An 18,164-nucleotide genomic window follows, 5' to 3' on the forward strand; every position below is an offset into this window, starting at 1 on the left:
ATTTTACCAATTTCTATTATCTTTCGGTTACATTGAAATCACTAAGTTGGCAGCAGGTCTATCCAACCTAACCTGGGCCAAATTTGGCGTTGAGATGTTGCCATCAGTGTATTTAAACCGTTGAATCGCAAAAGGGAAACAGAGGAGAATGTTTTATTTTTTCCCTTGGATTTTATATTTTTTATCTATTTCCATAATTATAATTGTTAACTAGAATATGTTAAATTGTATGCAAATGAAATATGAAAATTATATGCAGTTCTTGAAAAATCCGTGAAATCTCCCGAAATGACAAAAACTGGTGTTTTTGTAAAAAAAACTCAGCCAAGTAAAAGTTTCGCACAATTGATTCCGTGAAAAACTCGTGCTTTGCCAAAATATGGCATTCCAAGATATTAAAGAAACTCAGAAAATGTAAATGAAAATGCCAAGAAAAGTTATACAGTCGATAGAAAGGATTCAATAATGAGAATAAAAAAATCAGTAGAGATAGGACCAACTTACTTGGCACGGTTTTATTTACAGGATAATGCTAAAATGCAATTTGATTAATAACTAAAAGTGACTGAAGATAATCTTTCGCTCTAGCTCTAGTTCTTGGGAAAAACCGCGCCAAGTAAGTTGGTCCTGTCTCTACTGATTTTTTTATTTTCATTATTGAATCCTTTCTATCGACTCCTACCACTTTTCTTGGCATTTCCATTTACATTTTCTGAGTTTTTTTTAATATCTTGGAATGCCATATTTTGGCAAAACACGAGTTTTTCACGGAATCAATTGTGCGAAGCTTTTACTTGGCTGACTTTTTTTTACAAAAACACCAGTTTTTGTCATTTCTGGAGATAATGAATTCCAGTGGAGGAGGTACAATAATATTTGTATACAAAGTCTAGCCTTTACTGAAGTCAGTAACATATTTACTCCACATGAACGGATAGAAATTCATAGCCGTAAATTTATCAACGTAATTACTGAATTAACGATAATCACCCTTTATCGGCCCCTGAGCTACCAATTCTCAGAAACCGAATGAATGAAAATTATTGGTAATGGCACTATCAATTCGCACAATTCTTAGCAGGGGACTAAAACGCACATCACACGGTCTGGAACTGCCAGAAATCAAATACACATTGTAGAAAATTATTGAAGGCAGTCGAACAGAATAATCTGTATATACATAATACCAATACGTTTTCCCATGAAGATGATTTTCCCCGACTAGATATTGCCGATAAAATTAACTTCAGTATTGCTGATGATCCAGACGGTTCAGAACACTTCCCACTCTCCATAAAAATTAACGTAACCAGGAAATACTATCAGACGAAAACATTCAAATTATTCACATTAACAACTGGAACGAAGTAAACACGCGGCTAAAGGTAAAGTAGGAAACTCTTTTACAAGCGGAATACGACTGGTTGGTGTCCAAGTTAAACATGATAAATTCATAAAACGAATTTATGATGCAATCAATGCTAATACTCCAAGGGAAAAGAAAGCAGAAGAAATAATAACAAAAAGAACCCATGCAGTTGGTGGGAAGAAGAGGGTGAACGCACTAAGATTTTGTAGAATTACCTACAAGAAGTGGTACTACAAAAATGAAATTAAATATGAATGATTGAGTACAAGGGACGATATCCAGTAGCGAAAAAACTATTCAAGAAAAAATTTTCAACAATTTACAGAAACTATAGACAGTCGAACAGATCCTAGATAAGTTTTGAACAAATTTAGTATTCTAAACAACAAGTTGGTTAAATTCCAGGAAAAAAAAAACAGACAGATAATCTTCAGGAGATGAGCCAAACAGATGGAGTCGTGGATAGACTTAGTCCACCATTTGTACCCACAGATCTCAGGGATGTTGATGGCATCGACAATGTCATACTGAAAAAACTGCTAGTCAAGTACCAATTAATCTTCCTAATCTATACAATGAAATGTTTAGCTCAGGGTCATATCCAAAATCATGGAATAATCAATTTGTACTATTCATACCCAAGGAAAATGGAACGGAACTCAGATCTATCACTCTGTCTCATGCATATGTAAATTATTCGAGACAATAATCAAGAACAGACTTGACTGATGGGTCGAACAGAATTACCTGGGTCGCAACACAGACTGGATTCCGCAAAGGATCCGTCATGTATGAACAGCCTGGTAGATCTTTCACTCTCAGTAAGTCATGCTCTACCAACTCAGGAATACACAATAGCAATATTCCTAGATGTCGCGGAGGCATTTGGTAATGTACACTGAGAAAAAAATTTATTTTAGCCAAGAATATTTACTATTCACAAGAAAATATATTCGGCATTAGTAAGTCTTATGGGAGTGTTTACACAGTGATCGCCAGATTTACTGGTGGGAAGAAAATATTCTTGGCAAAAAAAAATTTTTTTCTCAGTGTAGGCAATGTATGGCAATATATTGACTGTCGTTATAAAATTCTGAAATTTATTCGATTTTTAACACATGAAACCACTCCGACCTCTGGAGGAATATGGCATATATATAAAGAGGTTCCCCAAAAGGGTGTTCTTAGCCTGCTTCTATACTCGATATACGTTTCCATGATCAATGAGGGTATCTCAGGAAGAGTGAAAATGTGCAGTTTGCTGATGATACGGCGGTCTACTATCGTAGTAGTAATCTCAAGGAATGTCTACATTACAAAGAGGAAAGACTCAAGGCACCGTACAAATGATATAATGGAACCTACTACAACTAGAGTTATCTCCGCGAAAGATGCATCTGCCGCATTTCAACATCCATAAAATGAAACCTGGGCATACTGACATTCGCATCAATGACCCTAGAATTCCTCCCACTGAATCATGTCGATTCCTAGGAATTATTATCAACTATAAAATGTAATTGAGTCGACAGATAGAGAAGATAGAAAAAAAAACACAAAGAGCACTGAACATCATTAAATTTTTGGGGAAGAATGTGGTGGGGTTCTAATCCTGCTACCTTGCTGATTGTGTATAAAAATTATGTTCGGTCCTGTCTAGATTATGGATTGGGTATTTATTATCCCACCTATTAACATCAAGCACATAGATTAGAACAGATTCAAAAGTTATAAGAGCAGTAATGGATTATAGAAGGAGTACTCCTACCAATATACTATTAGGCAAGAGTAAACTAACAACAGTAAAAGAACGAGCAGAGTACCTCATAAAAAATTTTCTAATCAAGGTGATGAGGAATAAAGGTCTGCAAATATGTATCTTAATTGAAGATCATATAACAGCAAGAATTCGCACTAAAAAAAGACAGAATCGATTCCTACTAACTTCCATTCAAGAGATTAAACCAATGGTTAAGCAGTTACGGAGAGAAGAGCGATTCAGATTCTACTCACATTATTTTGAAGACCTGATTACAGAGATACCAATTGCCTCCAATTGACTGAAATACTAGAAGAAATTTGGGAAAAGAATCTCAACAGTGCTTATTACATCTTTGCGGATGATAGTACGGTTGAAGGAGTAAAGTCCACGAAGTACGCCTATGTTTGTCCACAATTGAACATAAGGTTGGCCAAAAGTGGAAATATTAGAGGCGTCAGTGTAGCAATGGATATTGTTATTCAGCACCAAAAAAAAAGCATTCATATATTCTCGGATTGTGTCAGTGCATTGCAAGCGCTCAAACATGTATACCTCAACATAAGGACCAACGGGTACATTCATGAAATCAAAAAGAAATACAATGAATTCTTGCTAAACGCAGAATCAGATCACTGATTAGAATTTCACTGGATACCACCTCATGTTGGGATTTCTGGGAATGAAGAAGCCGACAAACTGACGAGGGAAGCTACGAGCAATATAGAATCAAAGATAATCGGAGTGCCATGCAATGACTTTGGAGAAACATTCAGAAAAGAAGCTTATGAACCTACAGTTGAAATGACCGAGATGCCTGGAGAAGACAAGAGCAAGGAGTACTTTGCAAACTTTTACAAGAAAAACAACTAAATCCTAGTACTAAAAACTCTGTACATTTAAATAAGAGCAAATTGTTTGGGATTAACAAAGCCAGCGCAAATCATGTCAAGATAACTAGTTCATTACATCGCATCCACATCACTAATGCTGAGAAATGCTGTTGTGGCCATCCCATTAAAGACCTAAACCACATCTTCGAATGCAACAAATTCGAATCACAGAGGGAGAAATTAATAGAAAGCCTGAAAAAATAGGTCCAATATCCGATCTATATCAATTCCATCTTCATCAGTAGCCGAGAGTATTGACAGCAACGGGAACTTAGTTGCAGCAATGTGAATTAGATATAATTATTAATATATATTTATGAGTCAGTTTACGTAGATATATTCGCTAATAAACCCAAAACAGAGTTTCTAAAGCATTAATAAAAAAAAAGATTATTAATTTCTCCCAACCTACACCGAAGCTTTTATTTCTTATTAAATTTGTTTCTTTCGATGTAAGATATCGGTCTCTTGGAAATTTTTCAATATGAGCTTCTTCATATAAGTCAAGACACTTCACAAAAAATCTTCTTTTCCCTCAGTGCATAACACTTGTTCTTGGCTGCAGATAATACCGAAAAGGCACAGACTCTCAAATTAGGATAATTTCTAAAGTAACATATGTTCGTAGAAAAAATCAGCGGATACGTAACTTTTTTTTTGGCGCTCCAGTCGTAGCTCGAATGTGCTTTTTCCCAGCATAGTGCTGAGATGCGTCAGCCTGAGACGTGAACCAAGTCTTACAAATCTGAAAATGATTGAATATCGAACCAATATTGTTAGAATTTCTTGTAACAGGCTTATAAACTAATCTTAAAATTTTCGTTGCAATATTTGATTGAACATACATCACAATACGAGCTCCAATCACTTGAGGTTGTAGTAATAGGGCCCTCGTCGGTTTTCAATTTCTTCACACTCTGATTGAGGAACATGGACACCTTCTTTTGATGTGGCTTACCCTCGTAGTGAAGTTTAGCTTGCAAAGTTGAGTTCATCTGAAAATGAATCAATTTCGATCTTTTAAAATCTATTATTTTCTTCGTATTTCCTCCATCCGAATTTGTAAGCATAAGTTTTACAAGTTCTTTCGCATTTTGTTTGCAATTTCTGATAACAAAATTCATCAAGAATTTTTAAAATTTGAGTCTAACAAGATTTGTTACTGAAAAAGTCTATATAAAATAGGTTGTATAAAAAAAATAACACCTATTCAATTCTTGTCTATCATAAAATATAACAAAAAGTAAATATAATTTTTATATAATTTCAAGATAATTCGGATAGAAATACACATTTTTTTGTAGAGTTCTTACAGACATAAAAAAAAATCATTAGAAAGGTACTACTACTACTTTTCATTTTTTTTATATGGATACGATTTTGTTATTACTCCTAAAAATAGATTCTCAAATTTTTACCATAGAATTGATACATTGGATTGAGACAAGGAACTTTAAAAAAATTAACGGATGAAGAAAAATTCTGAGTCCGGTTACTCCGTTGATTGGATGTTGATTGAATTTACCGAAGTATTTACCGAAAATAGCATTAATATGAATGGTGATGTCTTTACTTCATATTCTCAACAGAACGTAAGAATGAACGCACCTGGCCAATTTGATAAGTTTACTCCAGATATCAACTGATTTTCGCGATTCATTGGCCCGTAATTATTAACTACAAAATTAAAGAGAAAAAACGAATTGCCAAAAAAACGTGAATGTCTTGATATTCTCAATTAACGAAAAGTGAACAGTACACATATCCAAAAAGTAAAATTTGTTCTGATTCTTACAACTGCATTACAAAGATCACACCTCAGTGGTTTCATGAGGGCCGAGAGTTCCGACTGGGCACTGGCAACTTTTTCTATGAATCAAATTGCATCAGAGTTAAAAACTATAAATCGAAAATTGCACATTGCAAGGAATACATGGAAAAACAATTAATGGAAAAATCCATAATATTTGCTAGAAATAATAATTGGATTTCTATCGAAAATTGTACAGTTTCTTGTATTTTTGTTTTGCAAGAAACTATCACCTGAAAGATTTCTGCAGAAAAACTGAAGAAAAAAGGCTTTTTGAGACAACTTAATCTATAAAAAAAATCAAGAGATAGCATCAATTTACAAGTTTATTTACATTGATTTCTAAAAAATCAAGTTACGAATCCATTACTGGTTCGTAATTATCTAACGTGTTTTTATTCGAAAATTCAGCACAGTTTCCAAATTTTCATAAAGGTTATATATTTTAGAAATAAAAAAAATTCATAAAAAATTTGAGAGGACCAGCTTCATTTTTGGACGAGGAAAATTGAAATAATGTCATATACTATACATAAATAATTGACCAAAAAATATTGATTTAATTACATTGTTACATAGAGCCGATGACAGTGGAGCGCTGTCTAGCAGATAACACAGCTGAAGCTAATATCTCATCACCGCTTAAATTTTTTGTGTAACAGAGTCCTTATCCTTATTAAAACAGTTGTCACACTGAGTCAGCTGATACTTTCAGCTCTCAAAGCTCTCCTCATTTCTCAAATTATGGAATGCATATCGTAGGTCATTTCAAAACTTGTGGAATCCGATTTCAAACAGTCCTCGTTCCATCCGCGTATCTCTATTTGCACGGATGTTACGACCTTCCAAACATATATTTGCACATAAAATACTATGTCACATTCGAATTTTTTTGTTGTATTGTTTTCATCATTTTGTGATTCCTCACGGTTAAGCATGTAATAATATGAATATAATGTCCTGCAACAATCGGGAACTTTCATTCCGAAACTCCATACGAGTAATTTAAAAAATGATTAATGTATTTCACGCGCGTTTATTTAATTGTCCAAGTGATAAAAAAATTCGGAAAAATATTTTTGTTAACTTAAAAGCTAATATTCATTTGTTCATTCATAGTCAATTTGTAAACCACATTCGAAATGTCATCGATACTTCAATTATTACTCCATAAGAAAGCAAATAGGTCCTTTCAAATTAGTCACAATTTTTTTTTCCAAAAACAATATTTATATTTTTTGCACACCTTCGTAGCATAGAAAACTGTCCACCAAAATTTAAGATTAAATAAGCAGGCGAGTTATTGAAATATATGGGTATATTTTCGATGCCATCAACAAATTGATGGCGAGCTTCCGAATGGTTTTTACAATATGGTTTTTCCTATAAAATTTTACGGTCCAGTCAATTTTGAGATATTTCATATAATCATTTCACACTAAAAATTGAATCTCTCCGACACTAATCGTTCAATTAAACTCATTTTCACTACCATCCGTTATAATAATGAAATGAATATTTCCTGCAAATCTCAAGTTAATACTCCTATTTTTAGGCGAGTGAGAAGGCGAAAATTTTTGTTTCAAAAACAGAAATGTGACGATAACGATGATTTCTCCCAGGGTTCACTTTCCAATTTTTGATTGATTCCAATAGATTCAAGCATGACGAAAAAGATAAAATGAAAAAGTTAATACCTTGCTTAATTTTGGAGATATTTCGAAAAAACTATTTATAACTAAACCACGATTTCTCAAAAATGGCTGGAGCGGTTACCTACTATCTAACAAAATTTTCAAATTTTTGGATTTTTTTGCCCACCTATATCTTTTTATAACTAAAAATTACCACTGGTTAGGAGAATACACGCACATACATTATCAAAAAATTTTAGGCCATTCTACATCGTTTTCAAGCACAATTAGAATTTTTTCTTTCGGGTCGGGATTAGACGATTGTAGTGCTTCCATTCGCAGCAAAAATAATCCAACCAGACTTAAAAATTGAATCGTGAAATAGAGATCCAATACAATTTTCTAAGCAATTAACTATAGATTTTTCTGTAACACAGGGAAAAGATGGTAGGGTTATAGAAAGTGATTAATTTTTCTAAACTTTTACCTGCGTCTTTGGCAGGATCAACCTGCTCAATCTTCCTCTTGAAATGAACTGTACCACTATCATTAGTAACTTCCGACGCGAAAACTTTGTTTTGATTTTCCGACCATTGAGGATACACACTAGTACTATCGGCGTCTATTGGAACCCACCAGGGCATCATTTGTCCCACCGGTGGCTGTGGTACCGCGGGTGACATGTAAGGTAGGGGCGGCATGATATGAGGAATTGGTTGGGACTCGTTACAGTTAATCTGGGCAGAGGGATTGAGGATTATGGATGAATTCACTTGTTGGAGAATTGGTTGATTTTCTAAGAGGAGGTTGGCTGGTGCAGGAATTTCAGGAGTTTTTTCGGGAGACACTGGAGGCAAAGGAGGAGGAAGATTTTGCTCCAAACCTGAAAACAAAGAGAATCAGTGATTTTCTGGAAACTATTGTGACAATGGACTCACAGAAGAATTATGATTGTTTCTTGATTCTCATTTAAAGGGCGTTTGACGACATAAAATCAAGCAAAATAACTTGTAAAAGAGCTTAGGAAAAAATTTTTTGTAAAAAATTCCAATCTTACAATTTTTTTGTCGATTCGCAAGCGATTCAAAAAATTTAAAGGACGGTATCATCATTGCTCTCAAGATATTCAGATGTTTAGAGATTTTATTTCCTCTATGTAATTAATTCAATGGTGGAAATTTGACGACAATGTAAAATAACTCATCGATCTTATAAATCAACATATTTCCTAAACTGACCATGTATTAATTGACTAAAGCTAGTTCACCCATACCTTGAACGTTTCTATGAAAAAAAAAAGCGCATAAGAGATTTTGAATTTTTTAACAGCATTACTGAACTATTGAAAAAATCGAAGCCTTACTTAAATTGAATAGCATTTTTCACAGAATTTTGTAATTTTCTGTTTGAATTTTTTGATGCGTGTAAATTTGGTTCAAAATTCGAGCAGAAATCCGCGGTTCGACCGGTGAGAAACGTAAGTCAAGACAACACATGAACTGCTCTACTGCTCACCTGGCACTTCAGGATTTTCAATGCTTTTCCTCTTCGACATTTTCCACCTTTTTTTTTAATGCTCTAATAAGCAACAAAAATTCGTAAATCTATATAAAGTCCTATAACCCCCGAAGATTTAAGCCAATATCACTGATGACAATAAATGCTAAGAACATCCCAATTTTCTCTCGCTCTTGAAAAAAATTATTCCCGTTCTTCCACTCGATAAAACAACAAACAACAATCGCGGAGGAAAAACTTAATTGTTTCACATTCTAATATCGTTTCGAGATTTTATAGCATGATACACTTTAACCATATACAACACAAACATCCCACAAATAAATATCGAGACTGTCGAGAATTATTTCGCTTAATGATGGCGGACACCACTTTAGTCAAGTGCAGAATTAATTTCAACTGATGTTTGTGTTAACCTCAGAAAACGCAGAATAGTAAGAATAACGCAGAAATTTCGAACAAAAATAGAAGATTCAGGCTGATTACATGGAAGAGAAATCAGGATTGATGATGCCTCTCGCTGAAAAAATAGAGAGTGGTCGAGAGCTAATGAAAAAATTGAACATCTACAAAGATGTCCCAGGGGTTGGGAAACTCTCGCGAAAGATCAATCAGGAGATTCGATTTCTTGAAAAGGTAAATTCATCACTACATTTTTATTTGTTCTACAAAAAAACCCTTCAAATAAATATATATATTTTATCAATTTTTTAATTAGCCATAAAACATTGAAGATTACGTCATTTAGAACACATTAATTTTTCATGAACCAATGGAAACATTTTCCATTACTTCCTTCATTACAGAAAATAAATCCAAATGAATGGTTTGGAGCTCAATATCTAAGGAGTACACTAAATTTTGTTTTTAATATATTGCTCAATTGTGGAAAACTCACGTATGGAAAAATCGATATGATGCCATAGATCGCTAAATTTAATAGTTTCTCCATAATGAAACACTTGCTGTTTCGTTTTGTTTGCTACATTCTATAATTATTCTTGCAATGGTTGGAAAAAAAATGTGAGAAAATTTTTTTCGAAAATTTTGAATAAAACTTGAAAATTCCTTGCATAGATTGCAATATTCATAATGAATTTTAGAAATTAATTGCAGCAATTACTTTAAGGCCCGGGTGGACTATCTACCGAACGTCGACTTTAGTTTAAATTTTATCTTTTTAACCTAAAATACATTAAAATTTGGGATCATTTTTTTGTTGTGGAAAGCACTTGAATGGATATGAAAAAATAATTTAAAAAAAGAGGAAAAATTATAGTAAGAGGGCGCTACCGATCGATATTATTTAAAAAGAATTTACGAAGTTTGCTAAAAAATAATAAAAATACGTAGCTTACTATTGCATCTAGTTGTCACTGAATCTTCTGGAGAGCAATGGTAAGCTGTGTAATTTTTATTATTTTCTTGTAAACTTGGTAGATACCTTTTGAGCAATATCGTTCTTTGGCGCCCTTCAATAATTTTTCCTCTTTTTTATCATTATTTTTTCATGTCCATTCGAGTAGCTCCCGCAACACAAATTTGATCCCAAATTTTAGTGTATTTTAGGCTAAAAGGATAAAATTTAAACAAAAGATGACATTCGATAGATATAGTCCACCCGGGCCTTAAGTGAGGAAATTTTATGAAATTTCTTGACACACTGAACAGCGATTTTGCTCGACGAAAATAAATTTCCGCTAATGACAGATTGGAATGTGGAAGATTCAACCGAGATCAATCAGAATTTGTACTTTTATGTCGATGTACAACGATGAAAAACGCTGATCTAATTAAATGTGTTATGACCCAAATTGCATCTGAAATTTCGTTAATAGACAAGAGTTTGAAAATATTGGTAGATATCCTAGGATCAATTACAATAGTTCACAAGTTGAATTTTCTTATAAATAAGCAGATTAATTCATTTAAAAAACGTTGGAATAAATGAAGACATTTGCACTAGGACTTGTATCGAACTGGTGACGTAAATGCATACATTCCGATTTCCAATAGATAAATTAAATTATAAATAAAAATTATTCCAACGCTATTTTTGCAATCTGCCATGCTGTAGATAAGAGTTTCAAAGTGATGCAATTTTTTGTTTCAAAATTAAATTGGAATTTTTCCCCCTTTCACAATTGTTCGTCACTTATTATTTCATATAAATGGACATACTTTATAAGTTCCCCGGTGGAAATTTTTATTTGTTTGAAATATTTGCTTTAAATGCGTAGAGTATTAGTCTATTTCGAGTTGACCTTGGAATTTACGCACTCCAGGACACAATACTTGCCACCTCCACTCCCTATTTCTTTTTAAATTACTCTCCAAGGTAAATATATTATGGCATCTAGAGCTGAAAATTATGTTTCCCACCCGAGGGGTACATGCTAGTTTTCAACATGCCTGCGAAGGGAACTTAGTATTTTGCTCCCGGATGAGCGGGGACAAAGTGAATACTCCCTGCCCTCGGCTAGAAAGTGTTCACTTTCCTCCCGCTAAAAGTGCATCAAAGTGCGAACTTTCCGTGCAGGTGTATAGAAAAAATAATGTATTACTCGTGGGTTCAGAATAATAAAAGTTTACGCACTGGTAACAACTGGTTTGGTTTATCAAAAAGAAAACTCATTGACAAATTTTACTGGACAACTGATATGAGTTTGAAATCTTTCTATTTTGGCTTGTGAATGAGATTAACTCGACATATACAATAACTACAAAAAAGTCAAATGAATATAATAATGAGGAATAAAAATAAAAATGAGTATCCATTCGAAAGCCAATTACTAATTTATTAGCAAGAATTCCTGCTTCGAAACGAAATGTATGCAACTACCCACTCGTTTTTTCTTATTACTTCATAATAAGTGTTATATAGCTGTATATTGCGATAAAGGTTCGTTCTACAGATAGTGTGAAAAGGGAACATCTACACAGTACCAACTTGATCCACCTGACTGCCCTAGTCGAACGTCTATTATCCTCGAAAAACCCGGCCGAGGTCCTGAAACCCTTCAAATTTCCAGACTCGGAGACTCGCCTCACCATTGATATAATCTGCGATGGCGGAGCAACCTGGATTAAAGTCATTGCTAGGAATGCTCGGGCTCTTACATTAATCTCTCTTGGAAATGGAGGATATGGTCAGAAATCGATTTTGGATCATGCTAAGAGCCATCTAAAATGTGCCACACTTCATCCTCATCATTACAAACCTCCGAATATCATTTTTTACTTCGCGTATGGGATAGAGACTACGCTATATTCTCAACTGGAAAAATTGGGAGTCTTCATTGAGGGAGATCTCATTGAGAGGGAAGATATTTGTCCGGGAGGCGGAACACGTGGTAAGCATTCAATTCATTGGTTATAACAATCTCTGTACTCTGTCGAACAAATACCTCTTTTCGGCGCTTTGTTTTCAATCGAAAATATCCACTCGAAATATTGATGAGTTGTCCTATTAAAAAATGCTGTAAGAAAATTTTTCGTTATTAATTTTTCAAGGTTTTTGGTTGAGATTTTCACAGAATACTTTCTCTTGAGGATTTCTCATTAATGAAAACATCTGCGGAACTACTATTTGTTAAATATTTCATAAAAATCCAAGAAAATCTTGTAAAGAATTCACAAATGTTTATATTCTTATCCTACATTGATTTTCCATTTCATTCTTTGGGGTAGAAAATCCAGAAGCTGGAGCTTCATCAGCACCGAAGTCAGAAAACGCTCGGACAAAAAACCTTATCGTTGCATCTTCGCCATCGCCCCAATTCGAAATTAGTCCATTACTCCAGCCGGCAGTTTCTAGTACTGTAACAGTGTCTTTGAATCTGGATGTTTCTACACTTCTCGCTTATGTAAGTAATATGACCAATGGACATGCGAAGTTCAGATACTTGGAGGATTTATTAACTCTTCAAGCAGAATGGGAGAGGAGTCGACCGCTCAAACCCTTTTTACATAAACTCTTCCATGGTAAATCTCTCAAAGTTTGTAAAACTGCCTACAAGAATTTTATGGACATTATCAATATGATCGGAGGTCCTCAGGAAACTGCAAGAGCTCAGGACCTGTTGCAAAGGGTTAATGTAGTTGAAGATGCAACTGATGGAAGAATTTTGAACTTAATAATCGGTGGGAAAATAAAACTGAGATCGAGGCTGGTTTTTGCTTCAGGAGAGAATACCAGAAGTGTCACTGTTTCTGCTAATGAAGGTTTTGTCAGAGCTGCCAGGATGCAGGTAAGGTAATTTAAAATATTGAAACTAACTTCCTTGAGAATTGCTATTTTTTTTACACAATTTTGAGTTATCCAAGTCTACTTCTCGAAGTAATATGATGATGATGATTTTTTAATAATCAATGTAGAAATTCTCCTAACAATTTTTCTGCGAAATTGAATTCATTTGCTAAATGTGAAGGTCCACATAGGAAGGGTCCATATTGTCGGCTTAAGTTTTTGAGATAATTTTTTAATTTCGGTCCAGATTCTTCAATTTCTTTTCATGAGTTCAGAATAAAGAATCCTGAAAAATCAGTTACCGCGCTGAGAACTGCATCTCTGAGAAAATGGGCCACTTTGTCGAAGCTTGTTTATTCAATCATGACCCAATAATTTCATCGCAATCCCTGTTCAGACGGGCATTTCCTAAGTATTTAAACCATGATCTATCCAACTCACAAGTAGAACTCAATAGATTAGTACATTGAATTTTGACCTCTCAACAAGTTGCAAATTTAATCAGATATACACCCCCATAGATAAGTCCAATACTGTCAAAATGGGCCTTCTTTATACGGATGTGAACAAATAATAACATAACTATGGGGAATGAAGAAAAAAATTAAGTCAGATTCAACTAGATGAAAAACAACTAGAAAAACCAGATCGTGTTATGATCTTTGTAACTCTGGGTGATGCTAACTGCTAGTGACAAAACATCTTATAAAAATCATATACCGCCAGAAAAAAAACAAAACTCACCGATGTTCCCCCTTCAATGATTTGCGTTAACTTTTCAGAGATGTGTCTTTTAAGTATTGAACATGAAGAATAAATATTTTTCATCTTTCCTTTTTAGGGTGTCGAATGTACAGCAATACTTCATGAACCTAGGTCGCTGTCAGAACTGAAAGAAAAAGATGCAAAACGAATCGATTGTTAATTTAAGTGGAAAAACATGTTATTAGAGTATAGATTAGAATTGATAAATAAGGCTTTTATTCTCAAACTACTGAGTGTTTTGTAAATACAAATATTTATAATTTATAGTCTTCTATTTCTCCTCTAAACGATAGATTCCTCATCCTGGATGACATCATTCGGATTTTCTTTCAATGCTTTTTCAAAATCTGAAACGAATATAATTGAATTTCGGTGAAAAAAATTGTTTGAATGTCCTATACAATGTAAATTTATAATTGTTCTGAATCTACATAAAAAACTCGGATACGCTCAATATTTACCTTCAATATACTTGGAGAATCTGGGAATTCTTTCTTTAGACAATCTAATGAATTCATCCCTTTTCTCATGATTCCCCAGGTATGCATAACATTTTGCGCTATTGAGCAACGCCTTGATGTTAGAATCATTAACTTTGAGAGCCCACTCGCAATCTTGTAAGGCTTTCTCATAAAGCCCTAGCCTCATGAACGAGAGTGCACGATTATTCCAAATAACAGTTGAGTCTTTCCGCTGCTCAATAGCTTTTCCGTAATAAGTGACAGCTTTTTCATAATCGCCGCTATCAAATGCCCCATTGCCAATTCTCTTGTACGTGTCAGCTCTTTCATTTCTCCGCTTCTTGTCTTCAGCGCGTTCACGGGCATCTTTCTCCATTGTCTTCATGAAAACCTCTAAACTCACCAAAAGAAAGAAAAGTTACTTGAGGCTGTTGTTCAGGCTTTCTGCTTCTAAATGGAGGCATGGTAATCGTCGAACTCCATTACATTTTTTTTTTATATTGAATAATAACATCGAATTTTTATTTGAGTCCTGGGCTTTGCGATCCTACCCTACTTCCTTAGTCATTTATAAATGGTGAACATTGCCACGAATAACATAAAATTAGAATCACATCCTTCGGGCGCACTAGCTCCTTTGCATGTAATTCAATCTAATCAGTGTAATTTTTATTAGAATTTTTTTTCTATTATTCCCCATTCCTCTGTACTATTTTGGATCACATACTCGATGAGGTTGTACATGAAAATTAAATACGTGAGTATATATGACACGCGAAAGTCGACACATCAACATCGATGACTCGATCAAATTGAAAGAATTGCAAAATTCGATATCATGGCAGACAGAGCTGAGCGATGTCGCATCATAAGCGATATTGGAGCTTTATTTCTAAAAAAATTTTTAAACTCTAAACTCAATAGGAAATCTGAAAGTATCATTAACGTTAATGTTTACGAAGGAAAGAATGAAGTTGACATAATGACTGAATTCGAAGGTCACGATTGGAAATTGAGGGTCATAAGGGATCGATTAAAATTTGAATAAGGGTAAAAGAATGAGGAAATGTATAAATTGTCTAAATTCGCATGTAAATGGGCGTTTACAAAGAAATTGCCAATTTATTACTAAGAAAAACTATATTTAAAATAATGGCTATTATTTATTCGTTTCGTTACCTTTAGACATTGTGTTCGAATCAGTTGTTGCACTCGTCGAACAGTTATTTATCAATGTTCGGTCGGTTCGTGTTTTCAACTCCTCATCTCCCGACAAGTTGCCTTCTATAGCATTGTTGGATTTAAGGATATTATCGGCTAGCAGCTTTCCGTTGTTCTGCTCGTTCACATCAGAAGAAGCGAGCTTTTTCACGATTTTCTCTTAATTTTTTATTGGGAAATGAGAAATATTGTTTAGAGGTGTTCGAATTTTTCTTTGTCCTCAACTTACCGACTTCGGTAACTCTCTGCATGAAATTTTGGAATTCTTCCTCCGTGATGTGTCGTTGAGAGCATAAGTTTTTAGAAGTTTCCTGCTTTTCGAATGGAAACTCCATCGTTTTTTATTAACTGAGGAAAGACGGGTACGGTGATATGCCCCGATGTATCAATGTATAAATGTTGGTTAGATCAATTTGAATTATCTCCATGGCAACTCAAGAAGACGACTCCGAAAAATCCCTTTGCATTTTGTTTCGGAATGGAAACACATATTTGCCAGTAAAAACATATGAGTATTCATATTGAAGACAATCCAAGTTGCTTTCCCTAGTCACGCTGTACAAATTTCTTCTCTAATGATAGAATTTCATGCAAAAATTTAATGCATCGGTAGAAACAGTGATTGGGCTTGTATTAGAAATTCCATTAATTTCTCATGAATTGTATTTAAAATTTCCTCACATTTTCTGTAAATTATTGTGTCCGATAGGAACTATTGTATATAGGAAAAATGCATGAAAATGTTGCAATACAATTTGAAAATTGTAAGTAAAATTAAAAATAGAATGCCGTGAAAATAAATTGTCGAATTTTTTTATTGAAAAATTGTTGTGTGAAACTATTTTGTATATCATACTTGTAAAGAGGTTCCTGGTTTGCGGTGAATTAATCCTTGTTCGCTGCATTTAAGTTGATTTACATCTTTCATTGTTTTATGGATAAGAAAATTGATGAAATAATATCCATAAACAGATCCGGAGCGATATCATTAATTTTTAATGACATCCATAAGCGGGAAATTATCAATGTGGCGTGTTTTCATTTGATTAATGTAAAGGCATAGCAGAGATGTACTTGCTCCAGTTTTCTTTTGAAGTCATTCACAAATTGGTACTGATACTATCACCGGGAAAATCTCATTCAAATAAATAAATTCTGAACATATCACAAACTAATCAATTGTAATTCACGCAATAACCCAGTGTTGTTGCCGCTCACATTCACAAGATGATTAAAAAACAAAAGAGAATACCTTAATCTTCAGCCTTAATTTAAAAAGAATCCACAGAGTTTCTAGATCGAGGACTGAGAGATTCACTTCTGCTTGGCCCAGGTAACGACTCTATGAATCCTTTAGGGTGTGCTTTAAAGATTTCAATCCCAGAACTCAATTTCTTCTTAACAATTTTTTCAACACTATCAAGCGCACTTGCCGTTTCTACGTTCCCGACATCAAATGGAATATCGATTTCATTTTTTATGAAAACCCCGTAATTTTCAGTACACTCCGGGGACTCCGACTCATCTGGATGTCGCTCAGGCGATGTCTCATCGGAGCATCGGATAATGTCAATTTCTCCCAGAAGACGAAGCTTTTTCAAGTAGTGACAGTTGTCACCGGTGGATCGCTTCTGACTAGTCTTCTCTGTGATTTTCCCTTCGGTGGATTCAGAAATGTCCTTGAGACTCAAAGGAGCGCTGATTGGTCGAGCCTCGACTTTCTCAGCTTTGTGGAGAAAATTCTCAGGAGTTCTTGAAGGTTCTTGAGGCCTTCGTCGAAAGTAGTATGGCTTGCTGGGATTTTTAGACTCTTCGGAAATATTTCCAGGGAGAAATGGCGCAAGTTCCTCTGCGTAAGTCTTCTGGAACTGTGCAGACGAGCGGATGTCCTTCAGACCTGAGATTTCAAGAATCTCCGCGATCTTCAGCAGTCTCCTAACCTCGCTCTTCACCACCTCTATCTCCCCGCAGTACATGAAGTTGACAATTGTTTTCAGATCATCAGCATCGATATCGTGCAGGACTATCATCGGATGGGGGTGATCGTTCTTGACTAAAATCCGACGGAAAAATGTACTTGAGTTGGCTAACACCATCTTATGGCATTTTATTATTGTGCCGTCCTTGCATACTAGAGACGAGTCCACGAAATATTGCTTCTCGTAACAAGTGTCGAGAGTTGTGGCGAGTTGAGAGGAAAATAGATCCCACCGGAGATTCAGCATCGCTTCTTCTTGCATTCTATTCATTCAGCAACTTGTTGGAGAGCTTGTGAACTAATAACTCGAATGACTTTCCGAGATTCCGAGTTTCTTTCGCTTTGGAGAGATGCGTTCCGCGCTTTAGGCTAGCTCGGCTAGCTGAGGAAGCTGATTCTCGACCAATGGCTGGCCTGCATTGGAAATGGATGAGAAGGTTTCCGCAGAGAAGGAGAGATTTTACGGAGTCAAATGCGCAGGATCTTTGCCATGGACCACCACTCTCA

At 34.8% G+C, this 18,164-nt stretch overlaps 3 protein-coding genes across 8 annotated transcripts in view; 1 reads left to right on the plus strand and 2 right to left on the minus strand.

Annotated features, from left to right (window-relative positions):
* Positions 1-9,341, minus strand: part of LOC105269917 (zinc finger protein 346) — a 34,920-nt gene extending 25,579 nt beyond the window's left edge. For both annotated transcript variants that reach the window (XM_011310521.1, XM_011310520.1), the window contains exons 1-5: positions 8,981-9,341; positions 7,953-8,348; positions 5,817-5,890; positions 4,867-5,016; positions 4,672-4,766 (exon numbers count right to left, since the gene is read on the minus strand). In XM_011310521.1, the coding sequence (XP_011308823.1) occupies positions 4,672-4,766; positions 4,867-5,016; positions 5,817-5,890; positions 7,953-8,348; positions 8,981-9,020 (755 nt within the window). In that variant the 5' untranslated portion in view covers positions 9,021-9,341. The remainder of the gene's footprint in view (positions 1-4,671; positions 4,767-4,866; positions 5,017-5,816; positions 5,891-7,952; positions 8,349-8,980) is intronic.
* Positions 9,342-9,360: 19 nt separating this feature from the next.
* Positions 9,361-14,261, plus strand: LOC105269919 (UPF0415 protein C7orf25 homolog). Of its 3 annotated transcripts, XM_011310525.1 has the most exons (6): positions 9,361-9,619; positions 11,886-12,336; positions 12,674-12,849; positions 12,917-12,967; positions 13,042-13,233; positions 14,074-14,261. In XM_011310525.1, the coding sequence occupies exons 1-6, from the start codon at positions 9,470-9,472 to the stop codon at positions 14,155-14,157; spliced, it is 1,104 nt and encodes a 367-aa protein (XP_011308827.1). In that variant the 5' UTR covers positions 9,361-9,469; the 3' UTR covers positions 14,158-14,261. The 3 variants fall into 3 exon arrangements, with proteins under 3 accessions (XP_011308827.1, XP_011308828.1, XP_011308826.1); XM_011310526.1 differs by lacking the exon at positions 12,917-12,967; XM_011310524.1 differs by having other exon boundaries at positions 12,674-13,233.
* Positions 14,197-18,140, minus strand: LOC105269918 (tetratricopeptide repeat protein 12-like). Of its 3 annotated transcripts, XM_011310523.1 has the most exons (5): positions 16,536-18,090; positions 15,909-16,027; positions 15,638-15,838; positions 14,459-14,851; positions 14,197-14,344 (listed from the first exon to the last, which is right to left on the minus strand). In XM_011310523.1, exons 2-5 carry the CDS (start codon positions 16,012-16,014, stop codon positions 14,280-14,282), a joined length of 765 nt encoding a protein of 254 aa, XP_011308825.1. In that variant the 5' UTR covers positions 16,015-16,027; positions 16,536-18,090; the 3' UTR covers positions 14,197-14,279. The 3 variants fall into 3 exon arrangements, 2 of the variants coding, with proteins under 2 accessions (XP_011308825.1, XP_011308824.1); XM_011310522.1 differs by having other exon boundaries at positions 15,909-18,089; XR_892491.1 differs by lacking the exons at positions 14,197-14,344; positions 14,459-14,851; positions 15,638-15,838 and having other exon boundaries at positions 16,020-16,251; positions 16,536-18,140.
* Between the last annotated feature and the right edge of the window lie 24 nt (positions 18,141-18,164).

This window comes from Fopius arisanus, unplaced genomic scaffold (genome assembly GCF_000806365.1).
Source record: "Fopius arisanus strain USDA-PBARC FA_bdor unplaced genomic scaffold, ASM80636v1 scaffold00076, whole genome shotgun sequence".
NCBI lineage: Eukaryota > Metazoa > Arthropoda > Insecta > Hymenoptera > Braconidae > Fopius > Fopius arisanus.